At 54.2% G+C, this 16,539-nt stretch overlaps 1 protein-coding gene across 13 annotated transcripts in view; it reads left to right on the forward strand.

Moving 5' to 3' along the window:
• CPNE5 (copine 5) overlaps window positions 1-14,023 on the forward strand; it is a 96,574-nt gene extending 82,551 nt beyond the window's left edge. For 5 of the 13 annotated variants that reach the window (XM_005553155.4, XM_074038217.1, XM_005553157.4 and 2 more), the window contains 8 exons: window positions 1,825-1,886; window positions 6,574-6,620; window positions 8,262-8,443; window positions 9,312-9,439; window positions 9,675-9,777; window positions 10,508-10,565; window positions 11,071-11,144; window positions 12,337-14,023. In XM_005553155.4, coding sequence (XP_005553212.1) covers window positions 1,825-1,886; window positions 6,574-6,620; window positions 8,262-8,443; window positions 9,312-9,439; window positions 9,675-9,777; window positions 10,508-10,565; window positions 11,071-11,144; window positions 12,337-12,555 — 873 coding nt within the window. In that variant the 3' untranslated portion in view covers window positions 12,556-14,023. Of the gene's footprint in view, window positions 1-1,824; window positions 1,887-6,573; window positions 6,621-8,261; window positions 8,444-9,311; window positions 9,440-9,674; window positions 9,778-10,305; window positions 10,566-11,070; window positions 11,571-12,336 lie in introns of those variants that run through there. The other 8 variants (XR_012433839.1, XR_012433840.1, XR_012433841.1 and 5 more) reach the window with 4 other exon arrangements.
• Window positions 14,024-16,539: the final 2,516 nt, after the last annotated feature.

The raw sequence follows: 16,539 nt of genomic DNA on the forward strand, positions 1-16,539 counted from the left end.
GATGTTTAGCACCCCTGGCCGCTGCCCATAGCTACCAGTAGAGTCCTAGTCATTATGAGAACCCCTAAAACTCTCCCACAGCTTCCCAAATTCCCCTAGGAAAGACAGCACCCCCAGCATTCCCCAGCTGGGAATAAAAAGATTCAAAAACCACTGATCTCATCCAGCCTTCTTACTTTAGAGATGAAGAAACTGTGGCCTGGAGAGGACATGTGATTTGTCCCAGGTCACACAGTGAGTTGGAGACAGAGCAGGTCCTTGTCTCTTGACTAGGCCCAGGTCTCTTGACTTTCCTTTACTCTAGCATTTCCCTATCTTCACCAGGAAAAATCACCCAGGATGCAGAAAGCTTGTTGAAATACAGACACCCAGGCCAGTTCCCTGGGATTCCACTTTAGGAGGCCCAGGAATCTGTGTTTAGTGGGCCTTTCATCCCTTACTTACGGTCCACAGAATCCCCTGGGGATCTTGTGAAAATGCCAAGAATCTGCATTTCTGCCTTTCTACCTGGCATCGAGGTAATGCTGATGCTGCTGGTCTAGGGACACTACACTTTGAGGAGGGGAAAGTCTGCTTTCACCCTGAGAGCACCTGGGTGAACCTGCATGGTTAGGGCTGTTAGGGCATTGCTTCATCCTGAGGGTTGGAATAGGGAGTGGTCATTCCATGCAGATTAGACTTACGTGAAGAGCTAAAAATAAAAAGATCTCTGAAACGTTCATGCAGCTCCAGAAACTCTGCTATAATGGGTCTGGGCTGCAGGATGATCTAAGAGCTCCCCAGGGCATCTCATGGTCATCAGTCAGGGTTGAAGCCACTGCCATGGTCCACTCCTAGTGAGTCTGAGCTGCCACACTTGGAAGGAGGCCTGCGGTTCATCCAGGTGCCTAACACCTTAACCGCAGTAGGTGGGGGTCTTACTGCCAAGTAAGGGTGGTGCTCTCACCTGGCCCTCCCAGTGAGCCTGTAAAAACGGCTGAATCTTCATGAATAGGGGGCTCTCAAACTACCGGATAGGAGTTCGTTCTCTTACACAGGTGAAACATCCTCTGCCCTAATCTTGCCTCATTTAATTGGCCTAGGATGCCAGGCTTTCATTTGTCTCCTTGATTCTAAATTGTTATGACACTGAGCTGCCAGGTAGCTGCCTGTCTTGGCAAAGCCAAAGCTAACTTTGCCAGGGCATAGGTTAAAAGGCCTCTGCTTGGGGGAGGGGGCCTGGGGTGGTCAGTTACCTCTGGGGAAAGGATGGGCTGCTTATGAGGGAGGGTCTTGGGTCTCAGAGGAATGAGATGGGACCAGTAAGATTTAAGATAAGCACAATCCAAAGAGGCACATTTCAGGACTAATAGCTCTAGGCACATGGAAGCCTGAAGCTGGTCAGCACTGGCAGTTTGTTAGGCCTATGTCAGGAGGGCCCCCTTGTCCTCCACACCCCACCCCAGGCCCCTGGGGCTGGAGAGCCAGTGCCCACTTAGAGGAAACTAATGCCCGTGGCTTGGACTCCAGCTCCACTGACACAGATGGGACCCTTCCGTCCAGGTCAAGAGTGCAGGCTCTGAAGTCAGACACACCCTGGTTTCAGATCTCCTTTCTGCCCTGGCAGTGTCCTTGGGCACATTGCGTCACCTCTTTGAGTTTCAGTTTCCTTGGCTATAAAGTGGGGATAATAATAGTACTTCATGGGGTGGTGTGGGCAGTGCATGCAATCATGCATGCAAAACTGGCACATGCCGAGTGTTTTGTCAATGTCAGCTCTCGAATCGTAACCCATCTCCCCTGACCCCAGGCTCCCCACTGACTAAGCTCCCTTTTGTTTTCAAGGTCACCCTGCTTTCTTTTGCTGTGGAGTCAGAGTGCACCTTCCTTGACTACATCAAAGGAGGGTGAGAAGAGATACAGCCAATTTCATGGGCCTTGGGGAGAGGGAAAGGGCCCCACACACCGACAGGACCAGCTCTGGCCCCACCCTGGCCTCTTCAAAGCCCTGGTTGAAGGCTGCAGTGCTGGGCTCTGAGCAAACCCTGGTGTCTGGGCTGAGACAACTCACCCAGAGCCCTGCACATCCCCAGATCCCGAGCAGCTTGGAGGGAACTCCTGAGCCAAGGAGGCCGGCCTGGGTCATGTCAGGTCTCCATGCAGAGACCGGACCTGGAGCTGGTAGGGACTCCGTGACAGAGAGCCAAGGACTTGGGGAGGTAGAAAGAACCCTGCAATAGGAGTCAGAAGGCCCAGGCTCTAGAACCCTCTTTGTCATTAATTTGCGGGGTTCCTTTGGGCGAGTCATTTTGCCTCTCTGGGTATCAGTTTCCTCCTCTGTACACAAAGAGAACAGAGTAGTTAAGTGTTAAGGTTCCTTCCAGCTCTGAGCTTCTGACACCTCTGATCTGTCTGGTTGGGGGAGGGGACCATGATTGACCTGCTCACTGTTATTAGGGCCCTGTAAGGGCAGTAGGATTGGGGATAAGCCAGGGGTTGGTCCTGGGGACAGCAGGTGGTCAAACACGAGTTTAAGGAGCAGAAAGAACCACCAGGGACAGTGTCTAGGCCCAGACAGATGGGGGAGCCAGGAGGCTCCAGCCAGCAGCTCATGGAAAGAGCCTGGCTCTAAGGATAGAGCCTACCCAGCGTGCTCCCTGCCAGGACAGGTGCCAGGTCAGGGCGTGGGCAGCCAAGAGCCCGCAGGTGAGTGACTGCACCTGTCTGGAAAGGAGACAGGCAGAAGCAGCTGCCAAAGGCTCATCCCAGCCAAGCGGGCCCTTGGCTGCCTGGTTCTCCAGGGCAGAGAAGTCAGGTCCTGGGAAGCCACACTCACTTTCCCATGACACCACTCCCTGCCGCCTTGAGCTTGTAGTCTCTGCAAGCTCTCCTCCTACCCACTGAGCACACACCCTGCCTCCAGTCACTCAGGGGCTCCTCTGCTCTTACCTGCCCCTCCTCTGGGCTGACTCCAGACCCTGCCTTTGTACTCTTCCCCCATCAAAATTGCTTCCCTCTCAATCCCATAAGCAGCCACCCCTTACAGTCCATAGCACCTGGCAAGTCTCAAACACCCCTCATCCTGTTTATTTTTATTTATGTTTATTTTATTTTATTTTATTTTGAGACAGAGTCTTGCTCTGTCACCCAGACTGGAGTGCAGTGGCACAATCTCGGCTCACTGCAACCTCTGCCTTCCGGGTTCAAGAGATTCTCCTGCCTCAGCCTCCCAAGTAGAGTAACTGGGGCTGCTACAGGCGTGCACCACCACCCCCGGCTAATTTTTGTATTTTTAGTAGAGATGGGCTTTCACCATGTTGGTCAGGCTGGTCTCAAACTCCTGACCTCAGGTGATCCACCTGTCTTGGCCTCCCAAAGTGCTAGGAGTACAGGCGTGAGCCCATCCTGTTTATTTTTCTCATTTGCATAGTACAGAACACAGTGGGCAGGATCAGGACAGTTATCCCCATTTTACAGAGCTTGCCTGAAGCTACACGCCTAGATGGTGGCAGGGTTCCTTCTCTCATAACATGCTGCCTTTCATTCTATAGCAATGACTCAGTCTTGGCTGCCTGACTCGCAGTTAGCAGGTGGGGTGGGATGAAGATGGAGGCTGATGAGTTAAAGGGCTGGATGCTGTGAGGTTTCATGGAAAAGGAACCCTCAGAGGCTGAGCTAAGCTGGTGCCACCCATACTGGGCAGATTGTAGCCCCAGAGCCAGCCCTCTCTTTAAACTCTCTGGAAAACCTGAGTGAGGGAGCTGGCTGCAGGGACTGAGAGCCTGGCATGCATGCCTGGGCAGGAAGCTGATGTCTAGGGATCCTCTCCTCCCTGGCCTCCCTCACCTGCCACCTGGACCCAGGAGGAAGGGTATGGGTACCCTGGCCTCACCGTCAGAGGAGGAGCTGGTTGCTCAGCAGCCTGTGTTCTACTCTTAGGCAGGAGAGACTAGGCTGCTGCGAGTAATTTTCCCACAAGAGTATCTGCTTTCCAATTGCTTCCTTTCCCAAGGCTTTTCAGAACCCAGAGCAGGGGAGGACTAGTTAGAGTAAGGCCTGCCTTTCCCCTCACCTTGTGTTTGGAAGAGCCAGTCCAACAGTGTCCTTCCAGTATAGTCCCACAGCCCAGAATCATCCTCCCAAGAGTGGCCCTGGGAGCAGGACTTTGACCCTCCAAATGTCTCCCTACCTCTAACAAAGGCATGTGTTCTATATTCCACACTGAAAGGTGACAACGAACAGCAGATGAGTATGGTAGGTCAACTGCTGTAACACATAATTCCCTAATCTTAAGCCTTCATACAAATAAAGGTCTGTTTTTCATCTGTGGGATGGCAGGGTTGGGTGGGGAGATGATCCACGCAGTCATTCAGGAACCCAGGCTCTTGCTAGCTTGTGGCTCCTTCTCTCCTACTGCCTGGAATCCTCTGGATGCTCTGCCCTCAGCCAGCAGAAGAGGGTAAAGAGGGTGGAGATGACTGTCTGTGGTCAGCAGACCCTGGCTTGGGTCTCCTGCTAACCATGTCCTTGACATTTCCCTGGGGGTAAGGGTTCCATGAGCAGCAGCTCAGCTGTGATCAGGTGGTTTCTGATAGGGACCTTCTGCTGACAGAGCTGTGGTTTCTGATAGGCACCTTCTGCTAAATGCAAGTGAGGTGAGGCCTACCTGATCTTACATCATCCATGGTCCCAACAGAATTACTAGAACGGAGTTTCCCCCAATGTGATCCCAGCCTCTTGTCCTCGTAATCCCTGGATGAAGGCAGTGGACGTTTGTTCAAGAGGCAGATTCTGGGCGCCACTCCAGACCAACTCAGTTGGCATTTCTGGGGTGGAGCCCTGGAATCTTCTTCAGCAAGCATCCCTGGTGATTCTATGCTCACTGCCATGTGAGAACCATAAGACTAGACTTTATCAGGGACTTGTGTTTGTCAGCTTTGTTCTGTTTGGACCCGGCACAGAACCTGGAATGGCCAAGCCCTCAGAAAGTCTCAACCCTGAATCTGAATCCTCAAAACCTAACTTTTTATTATAGAAAACGTCAAACACATGCAAATGTGGAGAAAAGGTATAATCAACCCCCAAGTAACCTTCACCCAGTTTCAGCCATTACCACATCATAGCCAGTCTTGTTTTGTGCACTCTCCCCTTCATTCAGTTATTTATTATTCTTTTTTATTTTAGTGGGTTTTTTTTTTTTTTTGAGGTCTCACTATGTTGCTCAGGCTGGCCTTGAACTCCTAGTCTCAATTGATCCTCCCATCTCAGCCTCCTAATATACAATTTGAAGTAAATCCCAGCCATCATATTTTATCCCCAAATGCTTTAGGATGTCTCTCTAAAACATAAGGACTCTCTCTTTATAAAACATAACCACAATACCATAACCACACCTGAAAAATTAACAATTCCTTAATACTAAATATCTAGTGAGTGTTTATATTTCCCCAATTATCTTATAGTTTTAAAATTGGTTTGTTTGAGTCAGAAATCCAGGCAAGAGCCATAGGCTGTGATTGGTAGGTTGATCTCTTAATTGTCTTTTCATCTATTAATTCCCCCCAAGCACCTGAATGGCTTGCTAACACAGATTCCTGTACCCCACCAAGGGAATCTAATATTCAGCCAGATGTGGTGGCTCACATCTGTAATCCCAGCACTTTGGGAGGCTGAGGCAGGAGGATTGCTTTTGCCCAGGAGTTCAAGACCAGGCTGGCCAATATAATGAGACCCATGTCTACAAAAAGAAAAAAAAAAGTTAGCCAGGTGTGGCAGTGTGTGCCTGTGGTCCCAGCTACTCAGGAGGCTGAGGTGGGAAAACTGCTTGAGTCCAGGAGGTTGAGGCTGAAGTGAGCTGTGATCATGACACTGCGTTTCAGCCTGGGTGACAGAGCAAGACCTCTTTTCAAAAAAAAAGATTCAGGAGAGCTACATGGAGTCTGAGAGGCCCAGCATATTCCCAGGAGATGGTGCTGCTGCTGACTCTGGTAGTGCTTCTACAGAGTTTCCCAAAGACTGGATTTTGCTGGCTGCATCTTCTGTGGTGTCATTTAATGTGTTCCTCTGTCCCCTGTATTTCCTGTAACTGACTAGACAGCTCTGGAGCCTCAATCAGAATCAGGTTCAATTTTTTGGTAAGACAACTTCATGGGTGGTATTCTATACTTTCTCTAGGAGATGCATAATGTCTATTTGAATCTCTTTTTTGTCAAATGAGTTTTTGTCCCGAATCTCACTCCAAATTTGAGCCAGCAATCCAATGAGACTCAACCTCACCCAGCCTGCTCAGGTGGGCCCAGGGGGCAGGGTTTGTGGAGGAAGTAAGTGATCATAGCCGCATGCCCACACAGAACACAATCATCTTCAAAGAGCTTTCCTGCTGCCTAACTCTTCTGATGCTCATTAACCCTTTTAGGGGAGCATAGCTGGCATTACTATCTCAGCACTCCAGAACTAGAAAGAGATGAGTGACTTCACCAAGGCCACATACCTGGCAAGCAGCAGAGCCAGGGTGGTAGCCAGTGTCTAGCACTGTCCCCTCTCCTACAGCCCTGCCTCCCTCAGGTGACTCCCCTGCTGTTCTCCCTCTTCTAGGACCCAGATCAACTTCACTGTGGCCATTGATTTCACTGCCTCCAATGGTGAGTTGGGGGATGGGCAGAAGAGCAGGGTGGGAGGAGAGAACTTTTAAGGGCTGTGGTGTCTGGCCCTGGCTGGGACCATGATCCTCATACTCTCTGGCCTCTTCCTCACCAAAGAGGAGGTACCTAGGTCTGGAGGACCAAAGATACAACCAAGATGGCAGAGGTATCCCCAGGTTGGACCACTGACATAAATCTGGGCTCTGAACCACAGCCTTGTCCTTGAGGAACACCCAGTCTCCCTGGAGGAATGGGGTTGTGTGTACTCTGGGCCTATGGAGAGCCCTGGAGATGTTTTACCCCGGGATCAAACCTCAGCTCCTCTGTGCAGTCCAACCCACAGGCTGGAGTGGAGAACCACAGCCAAGACTGAGCTCTGTGATGTTCAGGGAGGCAGGATCCAGCCCAGGGACCCCGGTCTTTACCTGGCTGGGGCTGCCCTGGCTTCTTTCCCTCCTCCCAATTTCTCCAGTGTCAGCCTGTGGCTGGGTCACTAGGAGCAATCACAGTGCCAAACCTCACATGATTAGAAACATCACAACCTTCCTTGGGCTCTAGACTCTATTAGGGGTGCTCAGTGCTCATTTTTGCGCCAATCAAAAATGCCCAGGTCCTGCCCTTAACAGGTGTCAGGAGCCCCTCTTATAGCTGTAGGTCCTAGCATCATAGAGCACTGGGCAATCAGAGCCGGGAGGGGCCTTAGTAATAATAACACTGAGGATCATTATCATAATATTGATAGCACCTGTTTAATACTCACATCAATCCTATGAAGTAGGAACTATTATTGCTGTCATTTTACAGGTGAAGAGACTAAGGCTAAGGTTAAGGAACTTACCCAAGATCACATAGCTAGTAGGAGGTAGATAGGATTGGTATCTTGGCAATCTGTGCTGTACTCCCTCTCATCAATGAACAAATAAGTTAAATATAGACTATATTCATAGTGAAGAGGGCTCTGGGGGGGAAATCAAGCCAGGAAGAAGGATAGGAAGGATTGGGGGAGGCTGTAATTTTTAATAGGCTGCTTGGAAAAGATCACACTGAGGAGGTGACACTTGAGCAGAGACCTGAAGAGGCCAAGGAGCAGGCCATGTGGACATCTGGGGAAAAGTGTCCCAGGTAGAGGGAACAGCCATTGCCAAGGTCCTGAGGTGGGAATGGCGAGGGGCTGGTGAGGCTGGGACTGGTGAGTGACAGGGAGGAGGGTAGGAGATGACCTGGAGGCCAGCTCATGTGTGCCTTGCGGGTTCTCGTGAGAACTTTGGGTTTCATTTTGCGGGAGGTGGAAGCGTTGAGCGTTTTGGGCAGAGGAGAGGCATGATCTCTCTGAGGCGGATAGGCTCTGTCACTGCCGTGCTGGGTATGGGCTGGAGGCACAAGGGCAGAAGGAAGCGGGGAGATCAGTTAGGAAACTGCTGCATCCTATAAGCAAGAGGATGGTGGTATGGGGAGGAGGAGAGAATGAGGAGGGATTCCGGATCTGTTTTGCTGAAGGATTTAATATAGGATATGAAAGAAAGAGAGGAGTCAAGGATTAATAAAAGTTAGGGGTGCCCTTGGACACCCCCTTCTTCATTCTGAACCCAGGGTGACTTGGTGGGTCCAGATGGTCAAAGGTTCCCATGTCCTGTATTGCAGGGAACCCCTCACAGTCCACATCTCTGCACTACATGAGTCCCTACCAGCTGAATGCCTACGCGCTGGCCCTGACCGCCGTCGGAGAGATCATCCAGCACTACGACAGCGACAAGATGTTCCCTGCCCTGGGCTTCGGGGCCAAGCTGCCCCCCGATGGCAGGGTGTCCCATGAGTTCCCGCTGGTAGGAGGTCCCGCTGGTGGGAGAGAGGACTGACCAGGCTGGGGGTGTGGTGACAAGCTGGGGGTGGGGGGACATTTCCCTTCCTCTGAGCCCAGGGACTTAAGGCTCAGCCTCAGTGGGGGTAGACTGCCTGCTGTGTGTAGGGGGCTCCAGAAACCCACCCCCTTCCCTGATCACAGATGCTGCCCCTCCACATCTGAAGTGCCTGCCCATAGCTGGCTCTGGCCTCCTTGTTCCTGACAAGACGCAGGCGGAGGTGGAGGCGAGCTGTGGCTGACCCATCCCTCAGGGCCCCAGCAAAGCGGACAAGGTGGTGTGGGTTGGGTATCCCTGAGTCAGTGCTGAGATGGGATGAGGTGGATCCCCGGGGCGATGTGGAGCGTGGCATCATCTGGGCGGCCTGGGCCCTGTGGAGATGACTGCACAGGCCACCCCTTTCCCTGGCTCCCATGAGCTGGGGACACTCAGGCACAGCAGACGTCCCTCCCATGCCTGAGGGTGCAGGGTGCTGTGCTGGGCCCAGTATGCATGTGGACAGATCAGCCACAGCTCCTTCCTGAGTTGCTCAGACCCACTTGGGCAGAGTGGGTTTACCCAAGGTTCCCTGAGGGAGGCAGCCAGGGATCTTGGGGCGTCTCTGAACAGGTACAGGGAGCTGGGTAAGGAGCAGGTTTGGACCCAGCTCACCTGAAGCACGTGCTGCTTCAAGATGGGCCCTGGTAGCTCCCTCCCCTGCCCCGCCACCCCACACCAGAGAAGAGCTGGGGGAGCCCAGGCCTGCTGACCTCCCCACCCGGCTCTGTTCCCACACATTGCGCACTCCCGTCCTTCCTTCCTGGGCTCAGCCTCCCCGCCCTCTGTCCCCTAGAATGGCAACCAGGAGAATCCCTCGTGCTGCGGCATCGACGGCATCCTGGAGGCCTACCACCGCAGCCTGCGCACGGTGCAGCTGTACGGCCCCACCAACTTCGCCCCCGTGGTCACCCACGTGGCCAGGTGAGTGCCACTGCCACCGCCTCCAGGCACTCACAAGGCCTCCGTTTCCATACTGGCTGCCTCTGGGTGGTGGGAGGGGGTGTCTCTTCCCACACACTTGCCTTTCAGGGAGCCCTGACCCTGAAGAGATTCCCCCAAGAGCTGTCACCCTCCAAAGTGTTCAGGGTCCTTGTTTAGCGGGGAACATGCCCAGAGGCCCGGCAGACAGACCTTAGTCCCTGCCTGCCCCACCCAGGAATGCAGCGGCTGTGCAGGACGGCTCCCAGTACTCGGTGCTGCTCATCATCACAGACGGGGTCATCTCGGACATGGCGCAGACCAAGGAGGCCATTGTCAATGTAAGCAAGGAGTGTGCAGTGGGGAGGCAGTTTGAGGGGTGTCTTCCTCCCCCTTAGGGGAACCCTGGGAGTGTGCCTACCTCCTTGACTTTAGGGAAATGCTTGGAGGTGACTTGGGCGGGGCTTCTCCTTTCCCTCCCTCACTGGGCCCCACTGCCCTTGTCCGCCTCCTGGCCTCTGGCTGCAGAGTCCGGTGCTGGATAGTGGATTCTGGGGAGTGGAAGGGGTGCCCGGATCATGAGAGATCTGGCTGCTGAGCACTGTTCCCACCTCTTAATCACAGTGGGTTGTCTACTCCCCCCAGACCCCGATGGCTCCCTCATTAACCCATCTCTAGGACTGCTTCCCCCTTCCCCAGGCCGACCTGGCCAGGTCAAGGGAGTGGGAGGGGAGGCTCAGAGTTGGGGAAGCCCAGGAACATGGCTCTCTGAGCCAGTGGTCTCCCTGTAAGAAGGGATGGGGTGACTCACCAAAGCAGACCTATGACCCATTCCCCCCACCACCCTCCCTCTCTCCTCCGGGCCACAGCCTGGTTTCCCTTGCTTTTTATCTGAGTGCCCTCCCTCTCCCTACCCCCATCCCCCCTTTTCTGTGTTCCTCTGTCTCTACATGTTCATTCTCCCTTTTCTTTTCTGCCCACCCTTTCCTGTCCCTGCCCCTGATTTCTCCTTCCTTTTAACCGGGTCCCAAATGGGTCCAACCTTCCCCTGCCCCCCATGCTGTCTCCCAGGCTGCCAAGCTCCCCATGTCCATCATTATCGTCGGCGTGGGCCAGGCAGAGTTCGACGGTGAGTCCAGCTGCTGCCCTCCCCTCCTTTCCTTCCCTAGCCACGTACCCCTGCCCCCACCCCAGATGTTTCCCCAGAGGCTGCGGGCCCTTGGGAATGATCCCTCCCGAAAGAGTAAGAGCTCCCGCCTGGGCGTGTGTGTCTGGGTGAGTGTGCAGGGTGTGGGGTGCGTTTGTTTGCGCAGCGAGGGGTGTGTCAGATCTGGGTGTGCACCCACACCCACATCCCAAGGCTGTGGGGAGGAGGCCCCAAGTCACTTCTTTCTCCTCCAGCCCTGGGATCCTGGGGAGTGTGGGGAGCCAAAGCACTGGGCTCAAAGTCAGAGGCTCACCTGATCAGTGAAACTGGCCCCGGCCTCAGTTTTCTCGTCTCTAACATGGGGCATGGGCCAATGGTCTCAGCCCCAGATTGGCCCGGGATGGAAGGACAAGTCCACTCTCCTGCCAGGCCCAGGGGTCCACCATTAATCTCACCCCCCCCCTCCATGACACTGCTCCCCTCACAGCCATGGTGGAGCTGGATGGTGACGACGTGCGGATCTCCTCCCGGGGGAAGCTGGCTGAACGCGACATTGTCCAGGTGAAGCCCAGACTTTGCCTGCCCCACGGGAAATTCAAGAGTCCCTCTAGCCAGGCGGACCTCACACCCCCTTTGGGGGCTTCCCTGGGGAAGGGCCTGGGAGGGAGGCACCAAGAGCCCCAAAGTGCCCCAGTCGTCACCGAAGGGAGTAGGAGTCACTCCTCAGCCATGCTGTGCTCTGGGCTGGGCCCCTCTCTGTCACACCTGGGACACACTCCTAACATTGTGAGTGCCCAGCCAGAGGCCAGAACCCTCTGCCAGCCCTTCCTCAGCCCCCAGGCCTCTGTGGTCAGCCTCGTTCTGTTTTTTTCTGCCCCTTGAAGGCCGAGGCAGTGTCTTTAGCGTTGCTGCAGCCTTCTCCAAGAATGGGCATTGCTTGGTTAACTGAATCAATGTAAGCATCTCCATGAAGGATGCAAATATAATGAGCAGAAAGATCTTTGTCCTCAGGGAATTTCCGTGCAGTCACGCGGAAGAATGCACCCTCCGCAAGCACTTCCCCCACTCATCCCCTGCAGAGGAGGCCCTAGTGCTCAGGAGATGTAGAAGACAAAACTGACATCCTCCATACCCCCTTGTCTTAAAAATTGGGGCCCAGTATCCCAGGGGTGGAGACCAAACACAGGAGGCTGGAAACCAGAGCAAGGACAACCTGGGAGGCAGGACCAGCCCATGCCAAGGCCTGGAGGCAGGAGTGAACCGGAGGAGGCGCTCAGGATGGAGGGCACCCTCTGGGAAGAAGCCTGGCATTAGGCATTGGCCAGGTTAGCCCCAGAGAGAAAAGGAATGAAGAGAGGCCAGAGAGAGAGAGGGCTCTGCTGGACAGGTCGGGGGAGACCCAGGAGGGCACATGCCCCAGAAGTCAGGGATTCAGTTGGTATTTTGGAAGCACCTACTGAGTGCTGTGCTTAGTGCCGAGGTGGAGAATCTTGTTCCATGGTGTGTCCTGGTGTGGACTAGGGCTCAGTATTTGTCAAGTGAATGAAAGAATAGTGACTATGACTGTAGTTACTTACTGCCCAAACCCAGGGAGTTGGGGGATACAGTCCCTCAGGTCATTCACAAAGATGGGGGGATTGAGTCAAGTGAGCAGAGGCTGGGATTGGGGTGGGGATGCAACCCCAGGCCTGGAGATTTTGGGGACCAGGGTCCCACAGGAGGCACTGCCTGACCCTGCCCTCCCGTTTGCCAGTTTGTACCCTTCCGGGACTACGTGGACCGCACAGGCAACCACGTGCTGAGCATGGCCCGCCTGGCCCGAGACGTGCTGGCAGAGATCCCTGACCAACTGGTGTCCTACATGAAGGCACAGGGCATTCGCCCACGTCCCCCACCCGCAGCACCAACCCACTCGCCCTCGCAGTCCCCAGCCCGCACGCCCCCTGCGTCCCCCCTGCACACACACATCTGAACCTGGTCTCAGCAGGCAGGTGGCTGGGGCCTGGGAGAGGCCAGGTGAACAGGAGGCCGGGGCCCCAGACTCCCCGAAGTTGGCCTGCCCGGCCTTTGGGACATCTGTGTGCCTGGGAGGCTGCCAAGGGGTGGGACTTCTGAAGACCCCCTCCTCAATTTCTTGGCCTCACTTATTGCCCAGACCCAGGGAGTTAGGGCCGCACAGGTGACAGCGGGGTACACAGGGACCTAGCCCTTCTCTTCTTCACCAGTACCTGGCTCTAGCCCAGTCAGGAAGGTGTAAACAATAGGGGTGATTGGGGGTCCCTGTCGCCCACCCCCGGCAATCCTATTTGCTTCCCTGTCACCCTGAAGCCTGGGGTCGGCCTCCTCCAGCCCCCCATCTCCGTCCCATCCACCCATGGTGTCTACTATCACTGACCCCCGCCCTGTGGTCTATCCTGTGCCCAATTTCCAGTGAACCCCATGAAGCTGATGGGTTTGCAGGAAGGCCTGAACATGTGCCCCCTCCCAGGGACACTGGATGCATTGGGAGCCCCGGGGACCCACGGGGTGCTGTAATCATGGACCGTCAGCCATGTGATGGGCCTGAAGTGGAGGCTGCTCAGCACAGAGCCCTTTCTGGTGCCTCTTGAGCTCAGTACAATGCAAGTTCTAGACACACAGCCTGTGGAGGCCTCTCCCTGGTGTGGGCCCACAGGCACTTCCACGGTTGACTCCTGGCTTCAGGAATCCCCTCCTCCCTCCAGAGGCTTCCCAGGGCCCTCGGTGCCCATGCCTCTGCCCACCTGGAGGCCTGAGTAAGGAGTGGCTCAGCCCCATGCTCCCACACTGCCACTGCTCTTTGCCCTGTATCCCATGAGGCTAGGAGACAGGAGCCCTGGGTTTGAGCCCTGCCTCCCCCAACTGCCTAATGTGGGAACCCAAGCAAGACCCTTCTACCTTTTGGCCCTCAATGACAAGAGGGTTGACCAGATGGCCCCACGTTTTCCTTTAGATCTGACATCCTGAGGGTCATTCATCCCATGCCCAGCTCCCCCACATCCTACTTCTAACTGATGTGACCCTACCCGAGGCCGCCTTGGCTTTTGTGTCACCCTGTTCCATCCCATCACCCCAAACACACCCTAGTCCTTCAGCCTTGGGCTCTGGCATCTGAGCCTGAGCGCTGCCCCTGCTGTGGGAAAGGTAGGGAAGAAGGGGATCTCCCTCCTGGGCCCACCCAGCCGCCTTTGCCCACTCAGGGAGCAGGTCATGCATGCCAGTCCCTGTTGCCGCATGGAGCTCCTCAGCCCACTGACCTCTCCGTGCCCGGTGCGGGCCAGGCCCCCGTCTTCTGCCTGCCTCCGCTTCCCTGTCATGCATGGTGGTGGTGTTTCTACGGTGTCTGGTTCTGTGCCCGTCTCTGAGACAGTCTCTGTGTGGAATTTGCCTTAAACTGAAGTAAATTTGGTTCTTTTAGTAAAGCATGATGTTTTTCTTTCTTCTCTGAAAAATAGCACTGACGTTGCTGTTTGACAGGGTCCATGTTCTCCTCTGTGGCTTCCTTCAATTGTTTGATTCAGTAGGACTTACAAGCAAAGGCCACGTGCCACGCTCTGTGCTAGGCATGGAGGATGCAGCCATGAACAAAGCACAGGCCCTGTCCCCACACAGAGCTTACAACACACACACAGATAGTATGGGAGAGACACAGCAAACACATCAATAAATAGGCTAGTAACATCATTTCAGGTGGTGGCAAGAGTTCTAAAGACACATGAGGGAGGAGGGTGATGTGTTCCATGAGGTGGCTGGAGAGGGCCTCTCAGAGGAGGTCATGGTTGAGGTGAACCCCCAGGAAGTGAGACAGGGAGCCACGCTGATATCTGCGGGAAAGGGGCTCTAAGTAGAGGGACCAGCAGGTACAAAGGCCCTGTGGTAGGAGCATCCTTGGTGCGTTTGCAGGAGAGCGGGGCAGGTGTGGCTGGAGCTGAGTGCAGGAAGGGAAAGTGCTAGAGATGGGGTTGCAGAGGTGAAGAAGCCAGAATGCGTGGGCCGTGTAGGCCATGATGAGGCCTTTGGCATTTACTGAGTGAAACGGGAAGCCATTGAGGAGGTGAGAGAAGTGAGTAACATCATCAGAATTTCCTCTAAAATAAATGGATTGCTTTATTGCATTTGATCACTCATTCACTCATCTCTCAACAAGTATTTACCAAACATGAGTGCCTGGCCTCACTCAGGCATTGGAGACCATGCTGGAGATGCACACACAGAATTGCACCCTCAAGGGTGCCCCTGCTCTCGGGCAGTGAGCGAGGAAATCCTACAACCATGGTGTACTGACACCAAGCCATCAGAGGCTGGGTAATCTGTGGGCACCAGAGTCACTGTGCCATGAGGAGTCTGGCGTCCCCTGTGCAGTGGGGTCGTCACCCCCACCCCCACCCTTGTAGGGTCATCGCGTGGCCAGAGTGACGAGTACATAAGGTTGCACATGACGTACGTGACATGCACCCAGGACCCACTGCATTTTAGGTGCCCAGGAAACACTGTTTTCCTCTTGTTCCTCTTCACATGTAAATCCCTGTGGCCATGAGGGACCAGGGATCATAGCAAAAGGGGATTTCTCCCTTCTCTGGGCAAGTCTGTTCCCAGATTAGCCCTCCAGGCAGCCATTCCCACCCTGAACATCACAAGAAATTTGGAACTAATTATACCAAAGTTTGGGACTTGTTTACTTCTTATGATTTTATAGTAAATGGGTGCTGATTCACGGTTGTCCCTATAATTAACATGCCCCTGTGACTTACATTCTGATACGCTTTGAGTGGGAACAGGGTGGGGTCACAGCTTGGAAGGAGGGAAGTTCCCATAACCAGCAGCTCATGTCACCTCACCACAGGGGCCATGGGAAAGTGTCAGGAGAGGGTGCTTGCCTGGCAGAGGGACTGAGGCGCAGAGCCACTGCTGGGGGCGGGACAGGACGCCAAGAGCATCTTTGCTGTGCCCGACACCGTAGCATCTAGTGGATTCTTTCCCAAGGTGTGGTCCACAGAACACTGGCTCCCTGGCGTGGAGCTTGGGAACCTGCCTGCTGTGCTTCCCTCTCGAGAGTTTCAGTGGCCTTTTGGGTATTCAAGGCTCTGTTAAGTCCTACAGCAAAGGGACCAGTTTGCTCTGGTTCAACCCAACGTTTCTCAAGCTTTGTATCACAGAGTCTGTGTGTGTGTGTGTGTGTGTGTGTGTGTGTTTCGCTGGTAACACTGTCACTAAGCAGAACATGCTGTCTTGGGAATTTCAGTAGAGACAATCTCCCGGGTTTCCAGGCCAACACAGAAGACTGAGGCCTGCCCTGAGCAGGCCAGAGGGAGGGCACCGAGGGTGGGAAAGATGGGGACCTCAAATTGGGCTCTGGAGAGAAGAAAAGGGCTCTGAAAGGGATCCCTGCCCCAGGTGCTTCAGGAAGAGAAGCCACAGGGAAGAAAGGAGGGCTTCAGACATTCGCAGTCCCAGACTCATGGCTGCATGGTTGACTGGATTTTTGTCCCGCTATTGGACTGAGGAGTGTGTGGAACAGAGCTGGAGGGGTGGGCAGAGAGAGGAAAGGCTGTCCCGCCTCTGAGCTCACCACCCAGGCTGTGGCTGGTCCTCTGCTCCCCCTACTTAATCTCCTGGCCTTCAGGATTAAGGACCGTAGGCTATTACCCCCCAGATCATTCTCCACCCACTTCTCTGCCTTTGGAAGCCCCTCTGCCTTCCTCTTGTCCACTCACCTCAAATGCCCCTGAATTAATACAAATAAAATAGTAATAGTAGCAATGACCAGCACACATATGCACTTACTAAGCATCTTTCTAAGCACTTTACATGTGTTTAAATTCATCTTCATAACAACCCTGTGAAGAAGGTATGTACTATCGTCATCCCATTTTCCAGATGAGAACACCGAGACACAGAGGCTCAGGGTCACACAATTAGAGAGCAGTGGAGCCTACAG

Source organism: Macaca fascicularis, chromosome 4 (genome assembly GCF_037993035.2).
Source record: "Macaca fascicularis isolate 582-1 chromosome 4, T2T-MFA8v1.1".
NCBI lineage: Eukaryota > Metazoa > Chordata > Mammalia > Primates > Cercopithecidae > Macaca > Macaca fascicularis.